This window comes from Paramisgurnus dabryanus, chromosome 5 (assembly GCF_030506205.2).
Source record: "Paramisgurnus dabryanus chromosome 5, PD_genome_1.1, whole genome shotgun sequence".
Taxonomy (NCBI): Eukaryota; Metazoa; Chordata; class Actinopteri; order Cypriniformes; family Cobitidae; genus Paramisgurnus; species Paramisgurnus dabryanus.
In genome coordinates this window covers 12,350,640-12,378,439 of record NC_133341.1, presented here as the reverse complement: position 1 = coordinate 12,378,439, position 27,800 = coordinate 12,350,640, and the positions used below count along the sequence as shown (strand labels likewise).

The 27,800-nt window shown below is 38.1% G+C and overlaps 1 protein-coding gene and 1 long non-coding RNA gene across 2 annotated transcripts; both read right to left on the bottom strand.

The window, feature by feature from the left end:
• Positions 1 to 206: 206 nt before the first annotated feature.
• Positions 207 to 882, bottom strand: LOC135748696 (uncharacterized). Its single transcript, XR_010532169.2, has 3 exons — positions 601 to 882; positions 431 to 448; positions 207 to 324 (listed from the first exon to the last, which is right to left on the bottom strand). It is a non-coding gene; the product is annotated as an uncharacterized lncRNA (long non-coding RNA).
• A 7,338-nt stretch (positions 883 to 8,220) lies between these two features.
• snx18a (sorting nexin 18a) lies at positions 8,221 to 27,274 on the bottom strand. The gene is made up of 2 exons (XM_065266957.2): positions 25,544 to 27,274; positions 8,221 to 9,527 (listed from the first exon to the last, which is right to left on the bottom strand). Exons 1-2 carry the CDS (start codon positions 27,000 to 27,002, stop codon positions 9,274 to 9,276), a joined length of 1,713 nt encoding a protein of 570 aa, XP_065123029.1. The 5' UTR covers positions 27,003 to 27,274; the 3' UTR covers positions 8,221 to 9,273.
• Positions 27,275 to 27,800: the final 526 nt, after the last annotated feature.

Genomic DNA, 27,800 nt, shown 5'->3' with positions numbered 1-27,800 from the left:
CACATTGTCTTACATGCACATTGTAAAGTTTTTCTCCATAATATTATCCCTAGTGTTAGATTATATCAGCACGCTCTCTCTCTCTCTTATTTTCATATTCTGAAAAACACAAATATTATTATTTTTTAAAAATAATTTAATTGTTTCTGTCTATCAATGAGATCTAATCCAAGTTTCTTACAGGTTCACAACATTACAACAACAGCGGGAAGCAGATGTATGTGGGTATGTGTGTGATCAGGCTTTCTGGAAATCTGCCAGGGTCAGGAGGAAGCAGTCAGCGTTTTTCAGGCAACATGAATGAGGCCCTGCTGGAGTGGCTTCCTGTGTGGGGCAATAAAAACAAAACGCTAGTGAAGAACGCTCACTGCTCCCACATTCCAGACCCTTCTGCCAGGTACAGAATGCAGACTCAGAACAACTCCCTCACCTGAAATGGAGCAGAAACCTGCTGAGGGTTTATCAGTAGTTCATGTCAAATAACAGAAATTCCACAAACGCAAAAATATGAATTCCACAAATTCCATGCATTAGTAAACAGCAAAATGTCTGCAATAAAGTACTGCTGATTGAACGCTAACATTTGAAATGAGATTTTACCTTTAATTTCAGTATTATTAGGGAATTCTGTTGTCAGGATCTCATCGCACACGAAGGTCCAGGCGGTGTACACAGTGTGTATATAATTCACTTGAGAGTGGGCAGGAGCCTAATGGGATTACCCTAAAATGGGAATGGATATTACAGCTTGTTATGCTTAAGGGCTGGTCATTCCAACAGTCGCTAAAACGTTAACACTCTATTTTTATAGCAAAGATAAAATGCCTGCTTGAACATATTTTAAGGCTTATTTAGAAGATTTTTGAATGTGGTTCTGGGCTAAACTTTTTTATTATCATCATAGTGTGTATTACAGGAAAACCCCCTTAAAACCTAAATTCGAGGGATATTCCTGTTAAACCCTACTGTTAAATTACTGTATAATACACTGCAAGTAAAAATAGTGAAAAAATTGTCCCTATCTGTCACTGGAGCACCTAAAGAGTTCATATCAGTACCTCAGAGTTACCAAATGTATACATATCACTTAAATGGTACACATTAGGACCATTTTTAAAGGGTACCTGCCCCAGTGACAGCTTAGACAATTTTTCGGACAGTGTAGAAAACCCAAAGGCCTGTAAATAGTTTGAAAAAATACAACTTATACCTTTTTGAAGTATTAAAGTATAGACGGCTTCATCGGATGCACATGTGGTGACGCACTACGCGTCTGGTCCGAACTTTACTTCCGGTTTTGTTTTTTTAATGCTCTGACTAGCTGCTAAACTGAACTCTTGAACAAAGACCTCGTCGAAAATAACAAATGTTTTGGTCTCCTATTCTATCTACGTGTTGTTTATTTTGCTTGTTATATAAATAAACTACGTTTAAAGTACTTTGTTGTTATTTATTCTTAGCAGAGTTTACCGGAAGTTACGTGTTGACCACGAAAACCGCTTGTTTATGTTGTTACTGATGAAACCGTCTATATAAGGCGGATACTTCATGACTTTATTACTAATCAGGCATGTGTAAAGAGCTCAGATGCAAAAGCCGCTAAACGTCACAATTTACAAGAAACATAGGAGTTTGCATCTAAACTCTATATGTTAAATGTTTAACACTGTGTAATGTGCAATACGTTAAATGTGTAACACTATGGCCCTTTATGTCTGCACAATGTGGAATGACAATAAAGCTGACTTTTCCATGTTTTAATGCTATTGAGTCCCCAGTGCTTCAATCAACCCAGAAAATGTGAAAAAGAACAACCCAGTAATTTTGGTAAACCATTCTCTGCAAGCATGTGAAAATTAGGTCGTTCAGATTTTGCCTGTTTTGTGACATTGTGACCCCATCCCCCCCAATCTGCACTATCCAACCACGGCACTGCAATTTAATGCAGAGAGAGAGAGTGAGAGAGAGAGTGAGTGAGAGAGAGAGAGAGAGAGAGAGAGAGAGAGAGAGAGAGAGAGAGATAATTGACAGCACAATTGAGTTTTAATTTCAACAAACCACCATCGTTGCGATCAGTGTTTGCATTTCATCCGCTCATTTGCATTTTAAAGGACACACAAAAACGGCGCAATTTTGATCAGGCCTATAAAGAGGCAATATTAACGTGATAAATTAATTATCTGTGGGGTATTTTGAGCTAAAACTTACACACATACGCACTCTGGGGACACCAAGATTTATTTTACATCTTCAAAAAAAATTCACAACATGACCCCTTTAACTTGACTTTTTGTAATCTAATGAAAAATGAATGCATATTGCAGTATACTTATGCTTTACAGATACATTTGTTTAAATGTATTGTTCTACAATGTGAAAAATACACAAAAGAGAGAAATAATCTTACCAGCTGGACAAAACTTACCATACTTAACTTTACACATAAAGGAAGTGGTGAGTATGTTCTGTTAGCCTATCTTTGAAGAGAAATGTGTGGTTCACAGCACCAAGACTATCAGAGGAAAGTCACACCCACACTAACCCATGGGACTTTCTTAAACTGTTTTTTTGTTGTTAGTTTTTATTATCATTATCAGGGGCAGTACAGTTTCAGTTCTAGATTTTTTTAAAGATCATCAAATCTGAAATGAACAAACTGTAATGTGGGGTTAAATGTAAAGGATATCACAGCATTTTCTGGTACCACTAGTTCCTCTTTACATGACGAACAGCACATTTCTGTTGCCTTTATATTTCATCAGTGTATCGTATAGCATTGGGAATTTCTGTGGTCTAACCCGAACATGATGAACTCAAAACACTGGACTCTAAAGAAAGCAGCTGTCTAGCGGGAAGGGAGTGGTTAAGATTGCCTCAGAAGAAATCGCAAAGCGTTAACCAGTATCCTCCAGGCTGTAAGAACGGTCTAATATCCGGGTCCCCACAGCAGGGTCAAGTGCACATCAAAGCCCTGTAATTGAAAACAGAACCACAGACAGCAGGTTCCTGGCACTGCGCAGGTATTCTGGGAAAATGTAACGCCACATGCAATTGTTCAATACATACATCAACAGTTTATAAAAGATGTCAGCAAACCTCATGCATAATTAAACATAACCAACATGTTTTAAATGATTGCAATAAATTTTGATTTCTTTTATATGAACACCTATACAGGTAGGTCAACCCTATATAAACACACACTCATGCCCACAAGATTATATGAGAAACAAATCAACCATGTTGCAACTATATGGAGAAAAACATTCATTGCATTTGCACTCGCACAGGATTTGATACAAATTCTCATGAGCAATATTAAAAGAATGAACTGATATAAGGCAACATTGGCAGTAGCATTCTTCATTTATTACAGAGGAATTTTAATTTAGTTAAAAATGTGTTGACATTCCAGAAAAATGTGGAACTGGAATTGAGTTTACAACAACGACAACAAATCTGGACTCATGACACATTTTATGGCCTATAAATTCAGCCCTAATCCAAATTCATTAAGGAATACACTTTAAATGCATCTGAAAGTTCTTCAGTTTTATTGATGCCATACATCAGTGTATTGTAATTGTCTCCTCCATCAGCTGCATTTTAAGAACTGCAGTTCAAACATCTGGAAAGCATTTCCTGTTAAACCATCTGAAGCTGGCATTTAGCATTCCAACACCCACAGCACTGGACACTTTGTTTTTATTATTTATATAGCGCTTTTCACAACTGTTTAATTGATTCAAAGCAGCTGAACAAAACACAGAAAAAACAATGGACAACATAAGCAGCAGCGTACAGCGGCTCAGATTAAACCGTACTAGCGAGTGTAGAAATAATGTAACGAAGAGGGTGCTTAGTTAAGCCAATGTCAACTGACTCCCTAGGGGTTGAAAAAACTAGGAGAAAGAACCTCCAGGCTTTTTTAGTCAGGAGGAAAAAGTCCTAGAAGGTAAAACCTCTTAAGCGAGCCAGACATAGCTGTATTCTGTAGAGGATATACTATATAATAATAATATATATACTAAATATACTATATATAATAATATATATAAATAAGTAGATTAAACGGGAGCAGCCAGTGGTCAGACATCGGCTGGGCATCACGTTGCAGGAAGGCCAGTAGATCAGTGGTGTGATGACCTTCGCTGCAGCCGGAACTGGGTCTGTTAGTCTCATTGTCCTCGGAATCGAGGACGAGATAGGGAAAGAGAAACAAAGTCCTATTAGCGTGGGGGCCATTTGCATGTAATGCAAGTGTCATACAGTATTGTGGTTTAATATCTACTCGGTTCCAAACAGGCTAACTATTGCGACCTAAGTATATTACCCAGACGAGTTATGTGAATGGTTTCTTCCGGACAAGCTAACTATTGCAGGATAAGTACATTTACTAGACAAATTATGTGAATGCTTTGTTAAAGAGAAATGTCTTTAGGTTAGATTTTAATTGATCGACTGTGTCAGATTCTCAAAAATGTTTGGTAAATCATTCCAGAGGTTAGGGGCTAAATAGGAAAATGATTTGCCACCTTTAATTCTCTAAGATATGAAGGGGCTAGGCCATTTAAGGCTTTATAGGTGATTTAGCAATATTTTAAAATGTATGCGATATTTAACTGACAACCAGTGTAAATATGCCAAAATTGGGCTTATGTGATCATAATTTTTAAAACGAGTAAGCACTCTTGCAGGAGCGTTTTGAACCAGCTGAAGCTTGTTTACCGAATTTGCGTGACATTCCCCGAGTATGGAGCGATTTGGTTAAATAATAAGTATCTTTTTGGAGTTTAGCATAAAAGTTATTTACCATCCAGTCACTAATATCACTAATACCGGTACAGTCTGTTAGCCTAGAAAAGTGGTGGTTTTCGCTAGGAAGTGAAGAGATGTAAAGCTGGGTATCATCTACATAGCAGTGAAAACTTACGTTATGTTTCCTGATAATGTCTCCTAGAGCAGTGTTTCTCAATCCTGGTCCTCTAGGACCGTCTCCCAGGGGTTTTAGATGTCTCCTAATTTAACACACCTGATTTAACTTATCAGCTTGTTAAAAAGGCTGATAAGTTGAATCAGGTGTTTTGAATAAGGAGACATCTAAAACTTTCTGGGAGGGGGTCCTCAAGGACCAGGATTGGTAAGCACTGTCCTAGAGGTAACATATATAACGAGAACAGGAAAGGTCTTAGAACTGATCCCTGCGGTACGCCTTTTTTAACTTTCTGAAACATATTCAAGTAGTATTTCAGTTAACTATTAAATATGTGCATATTGTGACAGGAGAAGTCTTAGTGGTGTAGAGAGCTTTAACAGTTTAGTCCAATGCTTAGCAAATTCCAGTTGGTACAAAATTCTGCAGCATTCATCTTGACCAGAACCAGTGCAAGAGAGCATATTACATCTATTCTCAATCACTGCACTGGCTGCAAATCAAGATTCATATTGTTTTTAAAGTTTTTTTACTGACCTATACAGCATTAAATAATTTGGCACCTCAATATTTGGCAACTATTGACCTCTTACATCCCAGTTCGCAATCTTAGATGCGTCGATGCTGGTCTTTTAACTGTCCAGGATGGGCTCCCAATAAATGATGCTGGGTGATACAGCCTGAAAACACACATACTGTACTGTAGACATTATTTGATACCATTGTGCACTTACACACAGCTTGTGATAAAATAACACTAAAATAAGCAGATGTCGCAACAAGAAGAAAATCAAAGAAATTACCTTACTTATTGGTTATGTTAACCAATGTTTCTACAATTATTATCTCCCTCTATGCATGTGTCACATTGCTGTGTTTATGCTTTTGTCAGAGGCTTTTATCCCAACCTTTTTTTATGAGTATGGACTTGGAACCCCATGCCAACTCGAAAACCCTTGCTGTTGGCACTTTTGCTCTACCAGTTGTTATCTATTGTAATAAAAATGTCAATTAAGCAGTCCCGAGAAGAGAGACATAAAATCTACTGACTTCAAATATCTTCATATGAATATAATTAATTTCACTCGAAAACTGAATATCCTAGAAAGAAACAAACTCTAAATGATGACCTGAAAATAGGATTGCCCATGTCTGGCAATAGAAGACTGCTTGGCACTCCTCCCAGAGACCCATCCTGTTGAAAGCAGAATGTGCTTCTGTGCTTACAGGCTGTACTGAGAAAAGCGACTGTGCCAGCCGACTAGAAGAGCGGGCATGTCTGGCAAACAGTCTGCGTTCCCACGACTGGGTCTTGAAAAAACACATTTGTTGCCATTCACAGAGCACAGCACTCCTCCCATTACCCTTATCAAGAATAGAAAACGGTGCACTGGTGATTTTGACAGGAACGACCAAACATATTGTTACAGGCTGGCATTCAAAAAACAAAACATATTACGTAACCATTTATTTTAAAGAGCACCTATTGTCCGATTCACAATTTTACATTTCCTTTGGTGTGTAGGTGTCTATGTACATGTTAACTAATAAGTACAGGTATTTTCTTGGACTACAACAAACACACGAATTGTAGGCAACGGTTTACTTCCTGGGATTGGTGATGTAGACAAGACCGACATTATCATAATTTATCCCACTTGGACTCAGCTTGTAAGTTAACTCCTGATAGCATTGCATTGTGAGCGAATCTTTCAAAAATGGTAAGGAGCATCACCAGAGCCGGCGCCAGACCATAACTGACAGGGGGGCACGCAATAGCAACAATAACTTGCAAAAACAAGACATTAAAACAACAAATACAGCAAGCACACACTCATACAACTGGTACAGACTGTCAGCTCATTTCCCGTATAAAGTGCAAAAGACCACAAACTATGTGCAAAACTATTGAACTTGGACTCAGCTTGCACTCACGCCGAGCTCCGCTACGTTCGCACGCTCGCGCACTCGACACAGCAACAAACCACCCTAGCGCGGCGCAAGCCATTGAAATGAATGGGTTTCATAGCGCAGCGCACACCGCGTCCTAGCTTTAAAAAAGCCGCTTTACCATAATCACGTCGTAATGCTGTTAACGGTCTATACTTCACATTTAAGCTTACGTAATTTAAAACATCGCTAACTTACCTTTGAAATAGCTGAAGACGGCGTGTACGAACATTAAACTTCCTTAAAACAGTGTCCTGTAGATTTGTAAATTCCACCTCAACCTCTAATCTCGGAGTTTGAGCCAGTCTGTGTTTGCATGAAGATGAAGCAGGCAGTGCTGTTTCGTTCTAAATGTTCTAATATCCATATTTTACACGATCCATAAAATGCAGCGAAAAAACACGTTGCTAGTATCAAGTCACAAATATGCTAAAGACGTAAGACGGGTGAGACCGGCAATACATCCAATAAGAGAAACTGGTCTATTTTAATTAAAGAAAACATATATCAACTATATTTTCCTCATTTGATTACATTACAAGTCATGAAACATTCAATGTTTAATTTATTTTAATTATTCTTGATATATATTAAAGTAATAAAAAACTTTGTAGGGGGGCACAACAACCTGTTCGCGAATGCCCCCCCTTGACGCCGGCCCTGAGCGTCACATTTCCAGCTGACGTCAGAGTATTCAGGCCAATCACAACGTACAAATTACTTAGCCAATCAGGAACACAGTACTTTTCATATCGATGAGTTTTGTACAAAATCAGTGCGTTTTAGGAAGAGAGTGAAATCTGGAGCCACAAAAATGTATGGTATGTGGAAAATATTTTGTTTTTTAAACCATAAACCACGCAAACACATTGTATTATACCAAATACACAAAATAAAATTGTTTTTAGCAATGAAATAGATGCGCTTTAAGTGTAACTGTGTCTATTACATTTCTAGACATTGTATGTACTATTTTCGGGAGTTTACAAAAGTTACCATTTTAGTCAAATCAACATTTTGGTTTTAAGCATGCTTTTTGACAAATATAAACTATTTGATTATTTTTTACTTCACTTCAGGTCATACTGCTTGAAATTCAATGTCACTCCATATTTAAAAGGTTTTATTCTTGGGAACACAAGGTACACGTAATGTGTTAATTTTTTGTGGTAAAAACTCATTGATCATCGAGGTCATTAGGTCAATAACATGTGTTTAAAGTGTGAAAATAAAGCAAATGAAGTAATCTTTTTACTACTATGAATGTTAACGGGGCTTCCGATTAGTTTGGTCTACCCTAAAAGACAAGTAACAAAAACAAAAAACACAAACATATATTCAAAGTTCTGTGAACTAGTTATTTAGCACATTTTATTTAGTAACATTTCCGCACAGCTAGGCACGTTTTGCCTTTAACAACGATAAATACAAATCAACTCAATTTCTGAATCTCTTTTAAACTGTTCGTTTTAAGAAAAATGATAAAAAAGCTGGTTAAAGTGTCCAAAATAAACTTGTATGAAATGTCTTGAAATCCTGAGTGTGCTTTCTGTTCCCATTGCATCTCAATCTGAACTTAATCACGTTCCTTCCTGTTATGTAACACAAGCATGTTTAATAGTCTGTAAGTAATGACAGGTAATCTGAAGAGAACTGCAGTTTTTCCAAAATGCACTTTGTGTTCTGTATTGGACCCAAAATATCAAGTAAAAGAAATCAGTCAGAATAACAAATTAGGGCATTGTAACCAGCTACCCCCACACTTAAAGTTTCGAGACAGCTACAATTGCACCCTGCCGTTTTAAAGCAGTTATGACGTTATTTTTATAAGACAAAAACCTTGTAAAATAATTTTAAAATAAAATAATATGTATAGAACTTATAAAAAATACCAACAAGATGGAATTGAAAGGCACAACAGTGATGTCACCGGCTCTTTAAGGTCTGTAAACGTAGTCTAAGAACGGCTAAAAGGGGCTCAAGTGTTTGGAGGTGGCAGTGAGGACTCACGCGAGCTCCTTAGGTCATATTAATGCATCATTCAACCATGTGAAGATTATGTAACACTTCCAAACCATTATAATAGTAGCAGGACCATAGATACATAATGCTAGCAGAATGACTGTTTCCTCCACTTGTTTTCCTGTACGTTAGTTTGATCCTCATATTAGAGGAAAATACAGTCCAAACCAGTAAACCATCAAACACCTTTAAAAAGAGGAATATTATCATTGTCTCATTTTAAATACTTTTCCAAGCATCAAATAGTTCTTTATAACTGACATTCATTGTGTGGGAACAGAGTCTCCAGGAAACGTTCCTGTTTGGCTCGTGATTGGTCATATTGCTGAAGCGGGACTGTCTGACTCTCCGCTGTCTGTTCGTTCCATTTAGGCATTGTCGTATTTCTGCAGAGCTTCCTCTAGCTTGCCCGTGATCTTCTGGAAGAAACCGATCTGCTGTTGCAGGTAATGCTGCATCTGACCTTTAAAGTCCCGCACTCGAATCTGGTGAAAGTGCTGAATCTCAGCCAGCGTTGCGAAAGAGATGATGTTGCAGCGCTCCCTGATCCCATCGGCCTGCTGACTCTCCATCTTCCCTTCCTCTATGTGCTTCTGACTGTCTTTGACCTTTGTGAGAGCACCTGTGGAGAAAAAACTAAAGATCAGACTAAAGTTTCAAGTTTAAAGTCATTTTATAGATTGTATCACGCATGCTGGGACTGGTCTTATTTTGAATATTACAGGAATTCCCACTGTAAATGTTTATTTATACTTGTTTATGTTTGTAATATTCTCCAGTCAAAATAACAAATGTTTGCGTAAATAGCAAACATTTCAACTCAAAAGCAACTAACAAAACGTAAAAATATGAAAAATGTATCGAGATTTCCGTTGTATTGTTTATTTATGTGATGTTTATTTATTTATTTGCCAGACTCAAAGCTTTGACCAAACACAAAAACCAAAACCGACATCTGCTACTAAATGTATCTGGTGTTTTGAAATAAATCCTGTGTTGTGTGTCTACAAGAGGAAGTACACAGTGTGTAATGAGATACGCAGCAGCTGCATTCAGCCGTGCCATTGTTGAGAAAGATCGTCTTGCAACCTCAGAGAACATGGAAGTTACATCAAACACAGTAAAATCACATGTTTCATAGGAAACGTCTGTCTGTGATAGAGATGATGTCTTAGTGGAAATTACTTACTAGGCAGAAATAAAGCTACGTAACACCAGAAGAAAATTGTAGTAAGGGCATTCTAAAAATACTCAAGAAAAGAAAAAAAGTTATACATTACCACTAAACTATGTAAAACCTAAGGTTACATATATGGATGGGACGGTATGAAAATTTCATATCATGTTGATTATAGTGACCAAAGTTATTAATATTATCATGGTTTTGTTAAAATGAGATGGAAATGTTAAAAAAGAACTGATACACACTGAAAACAAGTTTAATTTTTGTAAATCACAATTTAATATTTCATGTCCCTGAAATTATTTCTGTGGTAAAAAATACATAAATCTGTCTAATAAGTTTACCGTGAATGAATACAATACATTATCCCTGAAATGCCTTCTTGTGCAAAAAACTCTTTTGCATGTGCACGCCTGCGTCAAACAGATTCTGGCTGGACAGGATTTACAGCGAGTTTTAAAAAACACGGTAATCAAACACGGTTGTAATGATAATTAATTTTTTTGCGATAATACTAACCGTCAGGACATTTTATTGTGGTTAATCGTGAAACCGGTAATTGTCCCATCCCTAGTTACATACCAAATAAATAAATACTAATAAAAACTATAATACTGCAGTGTTTCCCACAGGATTTTGAGGAGACTGTGGTGGTGATGACGTCACCCGCTAATTAGCATATATGTGACATCATCATGTCGTGTTTGCGTTTAATCTAGTGTTGGCAACTAAAATATGTTTCATTTCTACTCTTTGATCTGTATCTGTATTTGATCTGTATTGTATCAAATTATATTTTAAGCCGAATTAAGCTGTTTTAAATAGTGACCAAAAAATGTACATGGGAATCATGAAAATTCAATTTGTGGGGGCCAGTGTTGATTCTGTGGTGGGCCACCACAAATAAATCAATGTATGGGAAACACTGTACTGTATATACAAAATAATAACATGTTGAGATTATTTTATTATGTGAAATTAGGTAATGAGAGATATATATTTAAGTGAGCAATATGCAAATATATTTAACTGCGGTATGCCATGACCAATCAGAATAAAGTATTTCAATGAGTCATATTAGGAAATTATCCTTATGGGGCGTACACACCAAATGCAAATTCAATGATTTGCGGGACTAGATTACATACAAAGTCAATGCAAAAATGCAAATAAACGCAAAGTTATGCGGGCCGCTGCAAATTATGTGAATTAGGAGGCTTGATTGCCGCAAAATAAGCACACGAAGACGCAAGCTGAAAATATTCAACTCAAGCGAAAAATTAGCAAGACACAAATTTAAATTGTGTGAGTAATCTAGATCGAGGAATGCTTTACGTTTGGTGTGTACGCGGCCTTATGCTTCGTGCACACCAAACGCAAAGTGTGTATTTGCATCGTATTCCTTGCTCTAGATTACTCGCGGGATTTAACTTTGCATCATGCACATTTTTCCTTGAGTTTAATTTTTCAGACATGTTTAGGGGGAAAAGCGCATGGTCATGGCAACCATGCCACCCAATTCGTGTCATTTGCATCGTCCCACACGTATGAATTCACATATTTATGTAATCAACTAGCGCAAATAGTACAATTCGCTTCTTGTGTGTACACAACACCAAACATGAAGCATGCATTTGCATTGCTTTGTGTTCCTCGCTTAATATTACTCACTGGATTTAACATTGGGTCAGCAAATTTTTCGCTCAAGCTGATTTTTTTCAACTTGTGCGGAACATGCGTTTGAGGTAATAAGCGCATGCTTGCTGCGATCCCACAACCCAATTTGTGTCAATCGCATCACCCCACACAAATTCCTGTATTTGCATTGACTTTGTATGCAATCTACTCACGCAAATTGTTAAATTGGTGTTTGGTGTGTATGCTCCAGTAAGCTCTGTTATGACCATAATGCAACTTTGCAGTCAATAGTTCCTTTCACACATACAGTCACTCTTTACTGGTAATTTGCAGTTAACACATGAGTGAACTAAACCTTTCTGGTAAATCAGTGCTGCCAATTTACCAGCAAGAGAGGTTGTAAGATTACCAGTAATTTACCAGTAAGCGCTGTATGAACAAAAAATTGATTACCGGCATTTAGAAACGGAAAATGTCAGACTGCACTGACAGCTTTGGGCCAATCATAACGTTTTGATACAGATGATGTGCTTATCCCCGCACTGTTTACGAAGGTTTCCACACATGCGCTGCTTGAAAGTCAAGCACACCTGAAGTTAACGTCCACATTTCTTTGCCAAAGTTGTGATCTATTTTCCAAATTGCCGAGGTCCTTAGCCCACCCTCTGTGAAGCCTAATGTGCAAACAGTACTGTTGTTTAAGGCACAGTTTCGGTTTGATTTCGCAGAATGCAATGGTGTTTGGTCACGAGAAACTTTGCGACCGTCAGCGTTTACCACAGACGTGAAAACAAAATACGGACCGTGGATATGAAGGACGTGAATTGTTTACAAATACAACACTGAGCTCACCACGCGCCACTTCCGCTTTCCCACAGAGTTTAACGGTATTTTGATACTGATGTGTGAATGATGTCTTACTGGTAAAAAAAAAGAAGGAAGGTCACTGCATGTGTGAACAGCACACTTTTTGTATTTCCCGGTAAATTCATGGTAATTTACTGGATTTACTGTGTGAAAGAGGCTAATGTCAGCAATGTCAAACATCCAGGCAACCTAATTCACATTACAATGATAGGAAACCAGAACGACCTTTTGTTACGTGTCACATTTAGCAATTTGATTTAATTCCAAGTTACTAAACAGGTTCTTTCACTGTCAGAGAAAAGGAGCTCATTGTGAAAGAGAAGAGTTTTTTTTAACTGCAAAGATGACAAATGGTGTCAGAAATAGCTTGCAGCTATATATCTGTGAAATACTGTGTTGATGGATTTTCTTGGAAGTGGAGGACGTGCTTGATCAAATGTCATTCTCAAACAGGCAATTAGTTTTCCTGGTTTACTCATGTCAGATATCCGCTTGTTAAATCTGACACCAATTTCCGTGTCCATCAGATTCCTTAAGCAAACAACAAACTATACCAATAAACTCTCACAGTGCAGTGTAAAACCTAACATTTATCTCCATACTGAAATCCCACATGAACAGAAAGTAATCTTTTATGTAAGGGAAAATGTAAAGGAGGATAGGCAGCCGGTTGCCTGTACATTATCCCACTTATTACAAGACTATCTACCTTATAAGTAGGGAAAATTAAATATTGATTTTAAATATTTTATTTGCTCATTTTTAACGAATTTCTCCAAAGAAAGCCTGTTTATTTTAGGTTTTAAGACTAGACGTTCAAATGTCCCAAACACACTATTTGGTTTAATCATTTGTAAATATAATGTCATAAAACACGTCCAGAACAAAATGGCTTGGTTCTCCAAACCACCCAAGTTCAAGCTTGTTTCAAATGCAGCATGAATATCTTAACAGAGGCTATAATTGAAAGTCTATTAGTGTTAATCTTATGGCATGTGAATCTAATGGATATAATCTACTCTCTAAAAAGGCTTGTGTTTATGAGTTTTGCCAATGGCCGACTTCCCTGTTTGGTGAGGAAAAACATGACATTCCCAAATGTCCCATCCCCCAAATCTCTGCATATTCTGCCTGTCGGCAAGAGAAGCCTTTGCTCGAGAGTAACTCAGATCCCACTAGCTGAGTTAAGCATGCAAACTCACATAAACTCTGAGTCAAACTAAAACAGACATTGGTGAATCAGAGTATTTTTAAGAAAGCCAATGTGAAAGGTCAAAGAGATGAAAGACACATCAGACACAATAGTTGCAGTGGTTTAATGGAAACGCTCTAACTCACAAACAATGTTAGGAATTTGAGGATAATGTCCATATAGCTGGATATCTAGAGTGGCTTTAACTTATCAAACCTCTTTAAGATTACTGAAGGGGCATGCATAATAATAGCAGAGACTAAATATAGAAGACATGTCTATTTTAAATAAACAGTAAAGGTTAGTTAAAGAGACACTCAACTTTTTTTTGAAAATATGCTCATTTTCCAGCTCCCCTAGAGTTAAACATTTGATTTTTACAGTTTTGGAATCCATTCAGCTGATCTCCGGGTCTGGCGCTAACAATTTTAGTATAGCTTAGCATAATCAATTGAATCTGATTAGACCTTTAGCATCGCGCATAAAAATAACCAAAGAGTTTCGATATTTTTCCTATTTAAAACTTGACTTTTCTGTAGTTACATCGTGTACTAAGACCGACAGAAAATTAAAAGTTGCAATTTTGTAGGCAGATATGGCTATGAACTATTCTCTCATTCTGGCGTAATAATCAAGGAATTTGCTGCCGTAATTGGCTGCAGGAGGCGCAGTGATATTATGCAGATAGCCGTGCTTTTTTCAATAGCAGGGGACTATTTTCGTAGCCTGACTACGTCAGACTTTGTACTTCCGCTAAATTTCATTATGCTTCTGTACTCAGTCTGAGATACCTCCTATTCTAACCGTTTTCCTCCGGTCTCAAAACGCCGGTCCAATCAACAAACAGAGGGCGGGCTGAGAGCCGTGACATAGATGTTAAGCGCGAATGTACGGTTGTTGTTTGTGGACATGGAGGCACAGAAGCTATTTGCTCTGTTGTGGAATACCGGCACTTGCCAACTTAAACCCGAACAAAAGGAGTGTTTGTTAAACATTTTGAATGGATATTATGTTGTTGCCCTACTCCAGACAGGTTTTGGTAAAAGTTTAATTTATCAACTATTACCGATCGTCAGCGAGAAACTGTGTGCAGCACAGCTTGACGTGCACAACGATTGAGAAATCATGGAAGGGAATTTCGTTGTTCACAGTTAATGGTGGAGGACGCGTGGGCAAACATTCTTTGGTGACGTTCCTGATTAAACAGAAAATAAGGTGGGAAGATTTAATTTACATATGGTTATGGCTGTCTGGTGGAAGAGTTTGAGCGGAGAGAGGGGCGTTCCTCCACTTAGACGTGAGTGGAAAGACACCGTAAGGATCGTGTTCTAGCTCTGGCCCGATTTACTTTACATAATCTGCAAAAGTCGTTCATAACCATGTTAACTCCGGTATTTCGCTCGATGGGTTTGTTTTCACATCATACGTGTGTTTTACTGCAGAAATTCGATGCGGCTGAGTCGGCGCATAACGCACATCATGTCCAAACGTTATGTGATTGGCTTACTTTTAGACCAATGATTTTAAACTTCAGACAAGCCCCTCTCACGAGAAGGAAAACGATTGTCAATTATGCCCAGCCAGACTCTGTCTATGAAGCGAAGCAAAATAGCAGAGGATGGTATTACCAGGCTACTATTTTCGGGCACTGCGTAATATCATTGCACTTCCTGAAGCCATGTTAAAGCAGCAAAGTCCTTGATTATTACGCCAAAATGAGAGTATAGTTCATAGCCATGTGTGTCATATTTAGCGCAATGCTAATGGTCTAATCAGATTCAATTGATTATGCTAAGCTATGCTAAAAGTGGAAGTGTCAGACCCGAAGATTGGCTAAATGGATTCCAATACGTTAAGAATCAAATATTTAACTCTAGGGGAGCTGGAAAATGAGCATATTTTCAAAAGAAGTGGAGTGTCCCTTTAACAAAAAAAAGTTTACTCATCATAATAAACCCATGATACTTTATTTCATGAAACACTAAAGGAAAATATGAGAAACAAGTAAATGTTATTGCCAAGCCTTATATGACATTCCAGAAGAAAGAAAAGGCTAATAAAACATAAAACCATTTAGGCTTGAGAAAGGTCTGCCGCCCAAAACTAATGAAAACGGTCAGAGAGGAACGATCCACTAAGCAGCAATAATGCGTGCGCCTGCGGACCTCTTTATTACGTACTGCGCTATTACACAACACAGTTCTGCTGTCTGCCTGCAACTTAGATTGACTCCCCCTTGCATTTTTGCATGCACTAGACACACACACCTGCTCTTGGGTGACATCGACCTAATAAAAACCCAGATGTCTGGTTATATTCCTGCCTGACAAAAAAGCACTCTGACTATTTTCAAACAAATAAGAAGACAAATGAAGATCAAGAACCAAAGCAAAGGTTATAAAAAATCTAATTAGTTTTAGAGCCGCATCATTACATTCAGGGGAATTAAGTTGGATATTAAAAAAGTAATAAGCTGTGAATTACAACACATTTGCTCAAATGAGACAACATAATTTTATTGATCAGTATAGAAGAACCAGCATCTTGGCAACATGGTGGTTAGATCCTACACTGTAAAAAAATTACTTCAATTTCAAATCCTTCAATTTTAAAATTCACTTTAGGAGAAATATTTAAGTTAAAACAAATTTTAGGTGTTACCAATTGAAGTTTTTTTTAAGTTGATCTAACTTTTAACTTTTTACAGTGCATGACTAAACAGTCTTCCTGATAAACAACAGTTAAAAAAATTAGAAATAAAAAAGTATAAACTATACATTTCATTGGATATAAAAATGTCAGTTCTTAATTGAAACTTTTTGAATTGACTGAGTATCACATGAAAATAGCATGAATGTCCATGTGATTATATTCCAAGTCTTCTGGTGTCATATCAAAACTTGTTTAAAGCAGTTTAAAGCAAGTATGCAGAAAGGGTGATGACTAATAAACATGTGAATGGTGATTTCTGCAACAGTGGTTTACATCATTTCCTCCATTGTTACATAAAATGGCATTTGATAACAATTCAAATAAAATAACAAATATTTTCGGAAGTCGCATTACAAATTCACTTCTCTAAATCATACGGTATGAACAGGTGTGACGCTTTGCCCTATAGTTCAGTCTTCCATTTTCTGGAAAGGATGTAAATGATTACCTGCTATCACACATACAGTCTTTACTGGTACATTGCAGTAAAGAGATCATGTGTGAACAGCCAATTTACCAGTAAGATTCTGGTACGATGCTATTTGTGAACAGAACATAGGATTACCATTATGAAAATGGATGAGGTCAGAATGCGCTGACAGCTTTAGGCAAAACATAACATACAAAAAAAAACAACAACAGATGATGCTTTTACCTCCCGCACTGTTTATGGATGTTTCTCTCCTCATGCTGTTTGATGTCGAACACATGTAAAGTGCTAAAACGTCCAAATCTCTTCTATGAAGCCTTGCGTTTAGACCGAGGGGCAACCTTCTGATCTTTCTTATGAAGCCAATACGGAAGTGACTTAAACTGCAATTCATTGACTGGCTGCTAGAGGCTGGCTCCAAAAGGGAGTCAATTCCCATAGACCCTTTTACAGCCCACGTGATCAAATAGCCTGCGTGCACATTTTGGCAACAGAAGTGGTGTTGTTCCCCATTGGTTTTAATGTGTTAAGATACTGTTAAAGGGGACAGAGAACGGAAAACCATTTTTACCTTGTCTTTGTTGAATAATAGTAGTCTACCCACATTCACAAACATACAAAAAGTGCTAGACATGCTAAACATCTCAGTCTCATAGAAATTCCTATTTTGGAAATGTCAGCCAGAAAACGGCCCAATCTGAAAAACTGATGCTTATGACATCACAGGCGTCTAACTGCCCCTCCACTTTAAAATAATTGGCTACATTTTTTGAGTGGCAGCAAAGTCAGCCAATCAGTAATGAGATTGCAAGTTAAGCCAGTAGGGGGAGCCAAATAGGTGCAAAACTCCTTGTTTAAAATCCCCCACCCTAATAGAGCTATCTGAGAGAGGTTTTAAGGAAGCTTCTAAGGCATTACAGACCCAAACAATTTTTTTTTGTCTACATTTCACATCACAGAACAAGGATAAATACTCCGTTCAATCATTCTATGTCACCTTTAAGAAAGTTTATCAAAACGGTTTCCCAGCAACAAAACGTCTGGTTGTTGCGTTTGGTTGCACTAATATAATATACTAATATACGTATATATGTATCTGGCCACATTATATTTGGCCATTTGCTAACGTCTTCTATCCACTCCACTATAGTACATGGATCTGCTAGCTGTGTTGAAAAAGTTCACTTTCTCTATCTGTGTTGCTTTACTGCTGATTCTTGCCGTACTTCTGTTGCCAATATGCGCGCGGATACGCTGCCACGCCATCATTGTGAACAAACAGTAAAAGGGTCTATAGACCCCCATGTTAAAATGCCCAACTTTACAGTAGAAAAAAATATGTTTACAGCAAGCGTGCCGAACAGGCGTCATCCATCTTTTTTTTACAGTCTATGGTTTACAGCCTGGTACAAAAAGTGTTTTTGGTCTATATAGCTAATTTTGCCCCTTCATGACAATTGTAAGTGGGTGAATTTTTTGTAACTCATCCCTTTAAAGTGGCCACTTGAGTGACGGGTGAACTGCCAGTGCTGTCACTAGAATCGAGCTAGGCTGGCATGGTTTTAGCAACCAGCCACCTCAGCTTCACCCTCGTCCCGCCTCTTTTCCCATTTTCCCATCCACAACTGATGTGCGGTGACGCGCTGCAAAGATGGCGACAGCAGACACCGCTTACTTTGAGCTCTTCACAAACCAATGGGTAACATCACGGACACTACGTGACGTCCATATTTTTTTACAGTCTATTATTTAGACATAGGGCCAGATTTACTAAACAGGGCAAATTAGCGCATGAGCGCAATTCCAAAAATGCGCTGATGGGAGTGGTGATATCTGCGGGTTATTTACTAAAAAAGCGCTAATTAAATAACACAGGCACAACAGCTGATTTCCATAATGACCAACCAATCTACTAAGAGCAGCGCAAATTAGCGCATGGTTGCAAATAAGCAGAGATGATGCTCCTGCAGGTGCATGTGATATACAGGCCGATAAATAAAGGCAGAGAGGCGCGTGAACTTATCTGGTAAAATGATGGCGGAAAAGACCAAGGAGAGGCAGCGGAGGGAGAAGTTTTCTGCCCAAGAACTGGATGTGTTAGTAGAGGAGTGTAGTAATTATAGTAAAATGCTTCAAAATCGCAATGTCCAAACTGCTCGCAAAAAGGACATTTGGAACTGTATTGCGAAAAAGGTAAATGCAATAGGGGGTAAATCGCGTTCCGCTGATGAAATTAAGAAAAGATGGCATGACCTAAGGAGACGTACAAAAGAAAAGGTCGCTTTTAATAAAGCAGCAGTGAAGAAGACCGGTGGTGGTCCTATTGAGGAAATGCCCCTGACGCCTTTAGAGGACTTCAGCACCACGGACAACGCAGGTGAAAATGCGGATTGTGAAATTCCAGCTAACGTAGCCACAGTAGACTGAAAAGAACCGGAGGACAAAAAATGAAGTGTTGCAAGAAGTTTTGAAACACCTGGGATTGCGTGACTCCTTCTAGTTGAGGGCTCCAGATCGTCTTGTATTTCTTCCAGCAAATTTAGAATAACATGGCTTGGCAAACGAAATTTTTGGATAATTTGTTGTTCTGGCATTCCAAATAAATTGATACGTGTGGAAAAAATCCTCTCCCTTCTACCATGCAGTCTCTGATTTCTGCGATGTCTCCTCCTAGCAACAACAATTGCAGCCATTTCGAGCGCAAAATGATTTAAGACATGCTTTTTTTCGGCGTTAAATAGTCGCGCAAATGCCATACATAACACATGCGCAAACATTAGTAAATCGCGTTGCGTGAATCATTTAAATAGTCTCCTCCCAAAATGTTTGCGTCTGAAAGGGAAACTCCTAGAAATGCATATGCAATCAGGTCAGTCGCAAAAAGAACTAGACCACACCTTTTCAGCGCTAATGATCCACTGCGCGTCTTTAGTAAATTCCGACATCGCTATTTACCGCCAAAATGATGGTTTACGCTGGCGCAAGCGCTTAGTAAATCTGGCCCATACAGTCTAATGTTTAAGACGCAGGTAGCGACTCTTTTCCATGCAGTTAAGTTCAGTTTGAAGTTATCTAATACAGTGGTTCTCAAACTGGGGTCCGGGGCCCCCAGGGGGGCCGCGATATGGTGCCAGGGGGGCCCCAGTTTCTATGACATTTTATAAAATACATTAATTTATCATGAATTCTGTGAAATTAAACCTAAAAAAATAAGGATGCACTTCTTTGTATAATTTAATGTTTTGTTTAATTAAAATGTGAAGTTTTAAACTTTTTTGTCATAAAGTTTCTTTGGGGGGGGGCCACGAAGGAATGCACCATACACAAAGGGGGCCGCACGCTGAAAAAGTTTGAGAACCACTGATCTAATACAACGTTATTTGGTCAAGATTAAAGAGAAACTGCGTTTGCCACAGAAGGAAAATGAACAAAAATACGGACCGCAGATATTCTGTTAGTGAGTCATAACCCGCCATTGTTTACAACACAACACTGACCTCACCACGCTGCAGTTTCTGTAGAGAAAACTGTGTCTTTCTGACAAAGTTTACAGGTATTTTGGTACTAATGTATAAATTTACCTTACTGGTAAAAAGACTTAACATTGTATAAAGAGCATTCAGATAGCATTTTGTATTAAATGATAAAGTCATACTGGTAAATTTATGATCATTTACAGAAATTGCTGTGACAGAAGCCACTGTCAAGTGAACTGTAAAAAAATTTTTTTATGTTTAATCAAATTGGCTCTTATTTTTACGTACCATTTAAGATTTTGACTACACTCAAATTAGGTTAAGCAATTCAGCTTGTTTTTCTATGTTACAGCTCACAAAAAAAAGGTGAAAATTGCTTAACTTAATCTGATAAGTTAAATGGTAGTCAAAATGTAAAATAGTAAGTTAAAATGGTCCCTAGAGGTCACTGGGGCAGTACCCTTTCAAAAAGTACACATTTGCAACTAAAAACATCAGTACCTAATAGGTACATATTTGCCACCATATACCTAAATGATATAGTACAGTACATAAAGACCTTTAAAAGGGGTACTGCATCAGTGACAACTTGGATAATTTTTTGACCATTTATTCTGCTAGTGGGGGTCCGCTACTAATTCTTTAAACATTTTACACAAGGTCTTCATACATTTTATTTATATATTTAAGTTTATACAACTTCCATCCACTATAAAAAGATATGATGCTACAACACTGAACACTGTGTTTAAATGTGTCAAACAGAATATGCTTTAACCAATGACTTTATAGGTGGTTAAGGGTCTATGCATAATGCTAACTTCCCCCATTTTAATGACCAGATCAGATCTGAGTCACAATTTCCACTCATAGTCAAAAACACCCCACATATAGCATGTTCCAGCTGAATATCAGAGAACTAAAGGAAAAAAGCCCACATTAACGCCATCAATAGTGTTCAATAATGGCTCTCTATCTTAACTTCCACTTCTAATGGACTTTCTATAGTGACACAAATCAATACATGTTGTGCTCATGTGCATTTTATTTGACGGGAGACCGTTCTTCTTTCCTTCAGGACATTGCATGGCCTTGAAATTCAATCATTCAAAAAAGGAGGAACATTAAGAGGGACAAACTATTGCAAATGAATTACGCTGGGCTCTACAAGTAAAGTAAATGCAGCATGAACCTGTATTGAGGTCTAGTTGGTCACACTGTATTTTTTTATGTGCTTGGCACTGCAGAATGAATAGAATATTACAAATTTAAAAATAAGGTGATCAGAATCTAACTTAAATAATGTTTCATCTACAAGACAGATAAATTAGTGTATTGGGGAGATGAGGAAATGGTTTTCACTTTGAAGGTGTTTGTGTGTTTTAAATATCAATACTCTGCTATTAGCCTCGGTCAAAAAATCTATCTTTTGCACTCAGGTGTAAGAAAAAAGCTGCTTTTATGACTCACAGCTCAAGGTCTGTATGACAGATTCTCTGTGGTTTGGTTTCCTTTGTTTAGCAACACCATTTCTCCATCTTAACTGAAGTTGTGGGTGCCAATAAAGCAGCTATGCAGCCACGTTAAAACACCTCGTAGCATTGTTTAGACATCGCAAGGATGTTACTTCATTCCTAATCTTACAGTGTATGGTGAAAATACTATAAGGGCAACCCATGTATGAAATTTTCAGTGAGATGCAGATGACCTCAGTGTTAGACCGTGAACAACAGTGTCAGTTCAGGCCGCTCTGCTGTATGTACGACACAGCATTTTTGGTTTTCCAAAGCATTGTGCACCCACAATAGAGTGACAGTGGTCTATTTTGCACCAGCTTCTACTTCATTACACTTCTGTTTTACACATTTAACTCCCATAAACATGAATCCAGCTGAAACCAAGACTCTTGGTTCAATCTTCCGTAAAATCACTTTTTTCACATTTATATTTTGCCTAGACTTTACGACCTTATTGAGCGTATACAAAGTGCCATATTTGCTCGTGTTGTGGTTATGCACAGCCACATCAGTGCAGACTAAACAGCTTGTAAAATTAGGTGGTGCCTGTATGTCGAGACAAAATCATTGAAACAAGAAAGAAACCTCATAAAAGCAGCAACCTTAAAGTAGGCATCACAAAGACCTCAAGCAAAACGAGCATAGAAGACTTGAAGAAAATGTGAATTTTTAGCAAGGTGAAAATGAGGAAGTTTAGTACAAATAGTTCTTATGACTAAAATGGTTTTAACTTAATTTAAAAACAAGTCAAATATAGAGTACTGGGCACAGGAAGAATTTAAAGAGAAAGAACTGAAACATCAGTCTTGTCAAGCAGTCTAAACCAAACATCTTAAGTTATACACCACCCTTTTTCAATATTTTACTATGTTCCTACCTCAACTTAGACAAATTAATACATATCTATCTTTTTTCAATGCGTGCACTTAATCTTTGTACAGCGCCGCGTGAATGTCTTAGCATTTAGCCTAGCCCCATTCATTCCTTAGGATCCAAACAGGAATGAATTTAGAAGCCACCAAACACTTCCATGTTTTCCCAATTTAAAGACTGTTACATGAATTAAACGAGTTTGTATGGTGGCACAAAAAACAAAACATGGCGATTTTATAAAAAGTGAGAACTATATTGTATGGCGGAAGAGCACTTAGTTTACAACCTCTGGTGCAGTAACATCATCACTTAAGTTATGTTACTGTGCGCCGAGGTCAAAGTGCTGCAAACTAAGTGCTCTTCCACCATACAATATAGTTCTCATTTTCTATCTGCTTAAAAAAAACTTGCCACGTTTTTTTTATGCCACCATACTTACTCATGTAACTACTTGTGTAAAAATGTATTTCCTTTCTATTTCCTGATTCATTTCCCTTGTGATTAAAGGAAACGCCACCGTTTTTCAATATTTTATCATGTTCTTAACTCAACTTAGGCAAATTTTATACAAACCTTTCTTTTTTAATGCATACACTAAATCTTTGTACAGCGCGTTGTGAATGTGTCGTGTTATTAGGGATGCTCCGATACCACTTTTTCATTTCCTATACGATTCCAGAAAATGTGAGTATCGGCCAATACCGATACCTGTCGATCGATAGTATATTTTTCTTGAACAATTTCAATTTACACACGCACACACAAAATGTTAAATGTGTATATACACTAGATGTAGCAGAAAGCCCTAATTTTTAATTTAAAAACCAATAATTTAAAATGATTTACAAGTTACAAGAACATTAGCAGTTATTAATCATGGCAGTGTTTAGGAGAACGTGTAATAGGTATGTTTAATCAAATAAGTATGCTAAATATATTTTCCATAATTGTGCAAACCTGTCACAGTTAAAAAGCTTTAGTGCGCAGGCGGTTATTTTGGGAAATATGCGCTTAACTGGACCATTTATGCACATTCCAGGTGCAAAATTGATGCGCCTAAATCATCCTGTAGGCTACACCACGTTAATGGGCTTCCTGGGCGCAGAACTGATACACTTGAATCATACTCGCATGAGAATCCTTGCACCGCAATGGTTAAGTTATAACTGTTAAAACACAAAAAAGGAATAGATGTGTTATGTGCTCAGCACATCCAACAGCTTACTGGTACTTTATACAATCAGATCTTTAAAATAGCTTACAGTTATTTTGTGTGTGCATGTGTGAATGACGCGTTGCATCCGTCCACTTCACCAGTGGATAAACCCAGTTGCAAGTAAGTTACAGTGTTTCCGTGAACTTAAATATCTTTAAATGTGTGTTTGTTCCTTCACACAAAGCTATCGAGTGTATTAAGATGACTTTGAATATAGCTTACAAAATAACAGTAACAGCCACGGGTAACGCAACGTATCGGAATTGGATAGGTCTTGTTTGTCCGATATCCGATCCAGCAAAAAAGCCCGGAACGGCCCAGATACGACCCAAAATATTGGATCGGTGCATCCCTACGTGTAACTACTTATAACAGTCTTTACATAGGAAAAACATGGAAGTGTTTGATGGCTTCTAAATTCATCCCTGTTTGGATCCTAAGGAATGAATGGGGCTAGGCTAAACGCTAACACATTCACGACGCGCTGTCCAAAGATTACGTGTACGCATTGAAAAAAGATAGGGATAAATTAATTTGTCTAAGTTGAAGTAAGAACATAGTAAAACATTGAAAAACTGTGGTGTTTTCCTTTAACAATTTATGTAAAGTGACAAAGACCTATATTACCAGCTATTTAAGCATCTTAAAAATTATAAACACCTCCTTTTTTCCACAAAAAGGAAGTTTTAAAAATGCTTTCTGCATGATCATCGATGAACTTTAATCTGTATCACTAAAATCTTAAAACAGCTTCCTGTTAATGTGGGCCGTGTAACCACCATACACATTTAAGTGCTGAGTATGACTGACTTCATTTCCAGCATGCTTTGAGGGTCTTCTTTGCATTCTTGATCCTTTAAGAGCATGAAATAAATTATAAATAAGCTTTTCATGAGTAGGCCTACACTATTTGAGATTAACAATATTTTTTATATATATAATTAACGACACTATCACCCTGTATGAGATAAGAATATTATTAAGGTATGTGATAAAAATAACCATCTTTAAATCAATGCTATTGACTAAATGAGTGTAGGTGTGCTAAAACCGTCCTGGCAATGTACCCTGAACAGTGCACTACGTCAATAGTTTCAGTCTTTATCATCATTGTGGGTTGTTGACCAACCACTTGGAAAAACACACAACACGTCAGCAACAGCTCACCCCATGTGACTCAGCAGTCAGTTGAAACCAGCAGAACCAGTGAGCTCATCAGCTGCAACATATCACTCAAGTGAAGCAAATTCCTCACTTTAGTGAAGATGAGTCGCTTAAAGTTACTAGTTTTCATGCAAGCAAGCAAGCATCCTGTTACAAACCCAATAAAATAAAGAAGCACCTAAAGAAGCAATGCATTTTGATATTGAGATCCACTTCAACCTAAATTACCATACATTTTATCAGCATGTGTTCCCTCCCTGTGAATCAAACCTATGACCTTTGTGCAGCTAAGCCAATGCACTTCCAACTACACAAACATTTACAACTGAGAGATGATGATGACAATATGAACACCTGAGTAAATAATTACCTTTTTGTACATGGATGATGTCTGGGTAGTTTGCAAGGTGTCCTTGGTACAGTGCTAACAAATCCATCACAGGGTCCAGATCTTGTTTAGGTTGCTCCACAAAGTAGTCTCCAATAGCTTCATATGCCTCTCCCGTGTATGCAATTGCTTGGTTTAAAGCAACCGAGTACGGCTGTTGGTCCATCTCAAACGCCTGACTTAGATACTTAAACGACTGTCCGACTTTCTGATATTCTTTCTTGAAGCCGGCTATCTGTTTTCTTGCAAACTCACTAAGCGTGGCATTTACTTGTATCACGCTATCGTCCATTTTTTTGGTAAAGGCCTTGAATCCGTCAGTTTTGCTTTCGACTTCCTGCAAATCCAATGGGGCTGGCGGGGTGCTGATGGTGAGGAAAAAATTGGCACCGACCATCTCGTCCTTCTCAGCTTTCCGCTTTCCTTGCTTCCAAATCTTTTCATCCGTGCTGGGGCAGGTAAGGAAGTGCTGAAAAACATCACACCTGGCGAGCACCGGGTGGCTGGTCATATGGTTCATCCACCATATCAACCCTCTTTTCCTCTTGGAGATAAAGTCTTCTTCGAAACGACCCGTGGCTTGTTTTTCTGGGATGTGCGGCACAGAGATGACAGGGAATTTCTCCACCAACCGGGCATACAGCCAATCAAAATGCTTATATCTTCTATTAACCTGGTTCTGAGTGTGGGTCGGCGAGAGTTTATATGAGATGTAACTTTTCATGCCTTTAAATTTGGTCTGTTTAGTTGGGTCATCGATGGTGCAACTAAAAGGGTAAGGGTTTTCTTGCCATTCCGGTCCGTACTGCCCCATCACAACACAAATTTTATCTCCATCCTTCACAAAACCAGATGCTTCCCCAAGTACAAAAGCCTCACCTCCCGACTTCACAAAAGTCGAGAACCGGTTCAGATTTTTGCTGACTGTGGCTGAACTCTTGGCGTGCTGTGCACCTCTGGGCATCGAGGTTGTGGAGATACTGTAGGTATGAGGTCCGTTTCCTTCATAATTCTGGTAAGCTCCACCACCACCTCGTGGCTCATCGGTCACAGATAAGTGATCGTCCCACTCGTCGTCCCAGTCATCATCACTCGCTGGGGTACCTATATGATGTTGAGGTAGTGCTGGGCAGGGTGCAAAGGTGGATGGTGGTGGGTTGCTGATATCTATGTTTTGAACATTATAGGAGGAATCAAACCCAACGGTCGGAACATTGGAATATCGAGAGCTGTTGTTGTTCAAAGACGATACGTTGTCATTCCTCAAGATCTCCACGTATGATGCGGGGAAGAGTCCTCTCTCCCCTCTGCTGTTCATCCCCTCCAGCCAACCCTCAATGTCCTGCTCGCTGTATATATTGACAATCTCATTCTCCTTTAATGTTATTTCCCCTGTGTTTTCTGAATTAAAGTCATAAAGAGCTCTCGCCCGCAGAGCCATGACACACAAATATATCCAAGCTGCGATGAAGTTGCTCGTTTAAAACCGTATGAAGCCGTGTAGCGTATCAGCAAGCTTACTCGAACCAAAACTCACTGACTGACTAACTGACTGACCTGCGTTAATGACAACAACTCACGCGTTTGCGCAAGGCAGGGTACAAATCCTCAATATCCAGATTGCTCTCTAAACTAAAGTATGTGATGCTCTAATAAAGAATTCGAGTTAAATATCAAAATTCACACTGAGCAAAGCAAAAGTCATTTCTCCTTCTGGACAGTTTACCTTACTGTGCCCCGTTGCTGTGCGCCGTCACGCGCCGACCGCAGTGAACACTGAACAACGCGAGCACACACACAGCAAACAGCGCGAGCACAAACAGCGCGTCAGCTCGGAGGCGGAGCTAACCAGGCAGGCAGCACCAATCAAATGTAACAGGCTGATGATGTGGAACTGTCTCTTATCAAAAGTAACTTCGTGTTTTAATGTGGTCTTTCTAATTTATTTATTCGTGTGATAAAATCAAATACAATATCACATAAACAATACGATTTGTCCTTACTTAAATTAACCATGGTTCACCGATGAGCATTGTCTAGCTATTTATAGTAAAACCACATAACCAACATTTTATCATTGTCTCACTACAGGAACCATAGGTTAACTATAATATATGTAGTAAAAACCGTTGTCTTACTATAGGAACAGTAACCACTGAAATTGAAAATATTGCATTACAAAAGTAATCAGCCAAAAAATATAATTACTATACTTTAACTATAGTAAAATAATGATTAA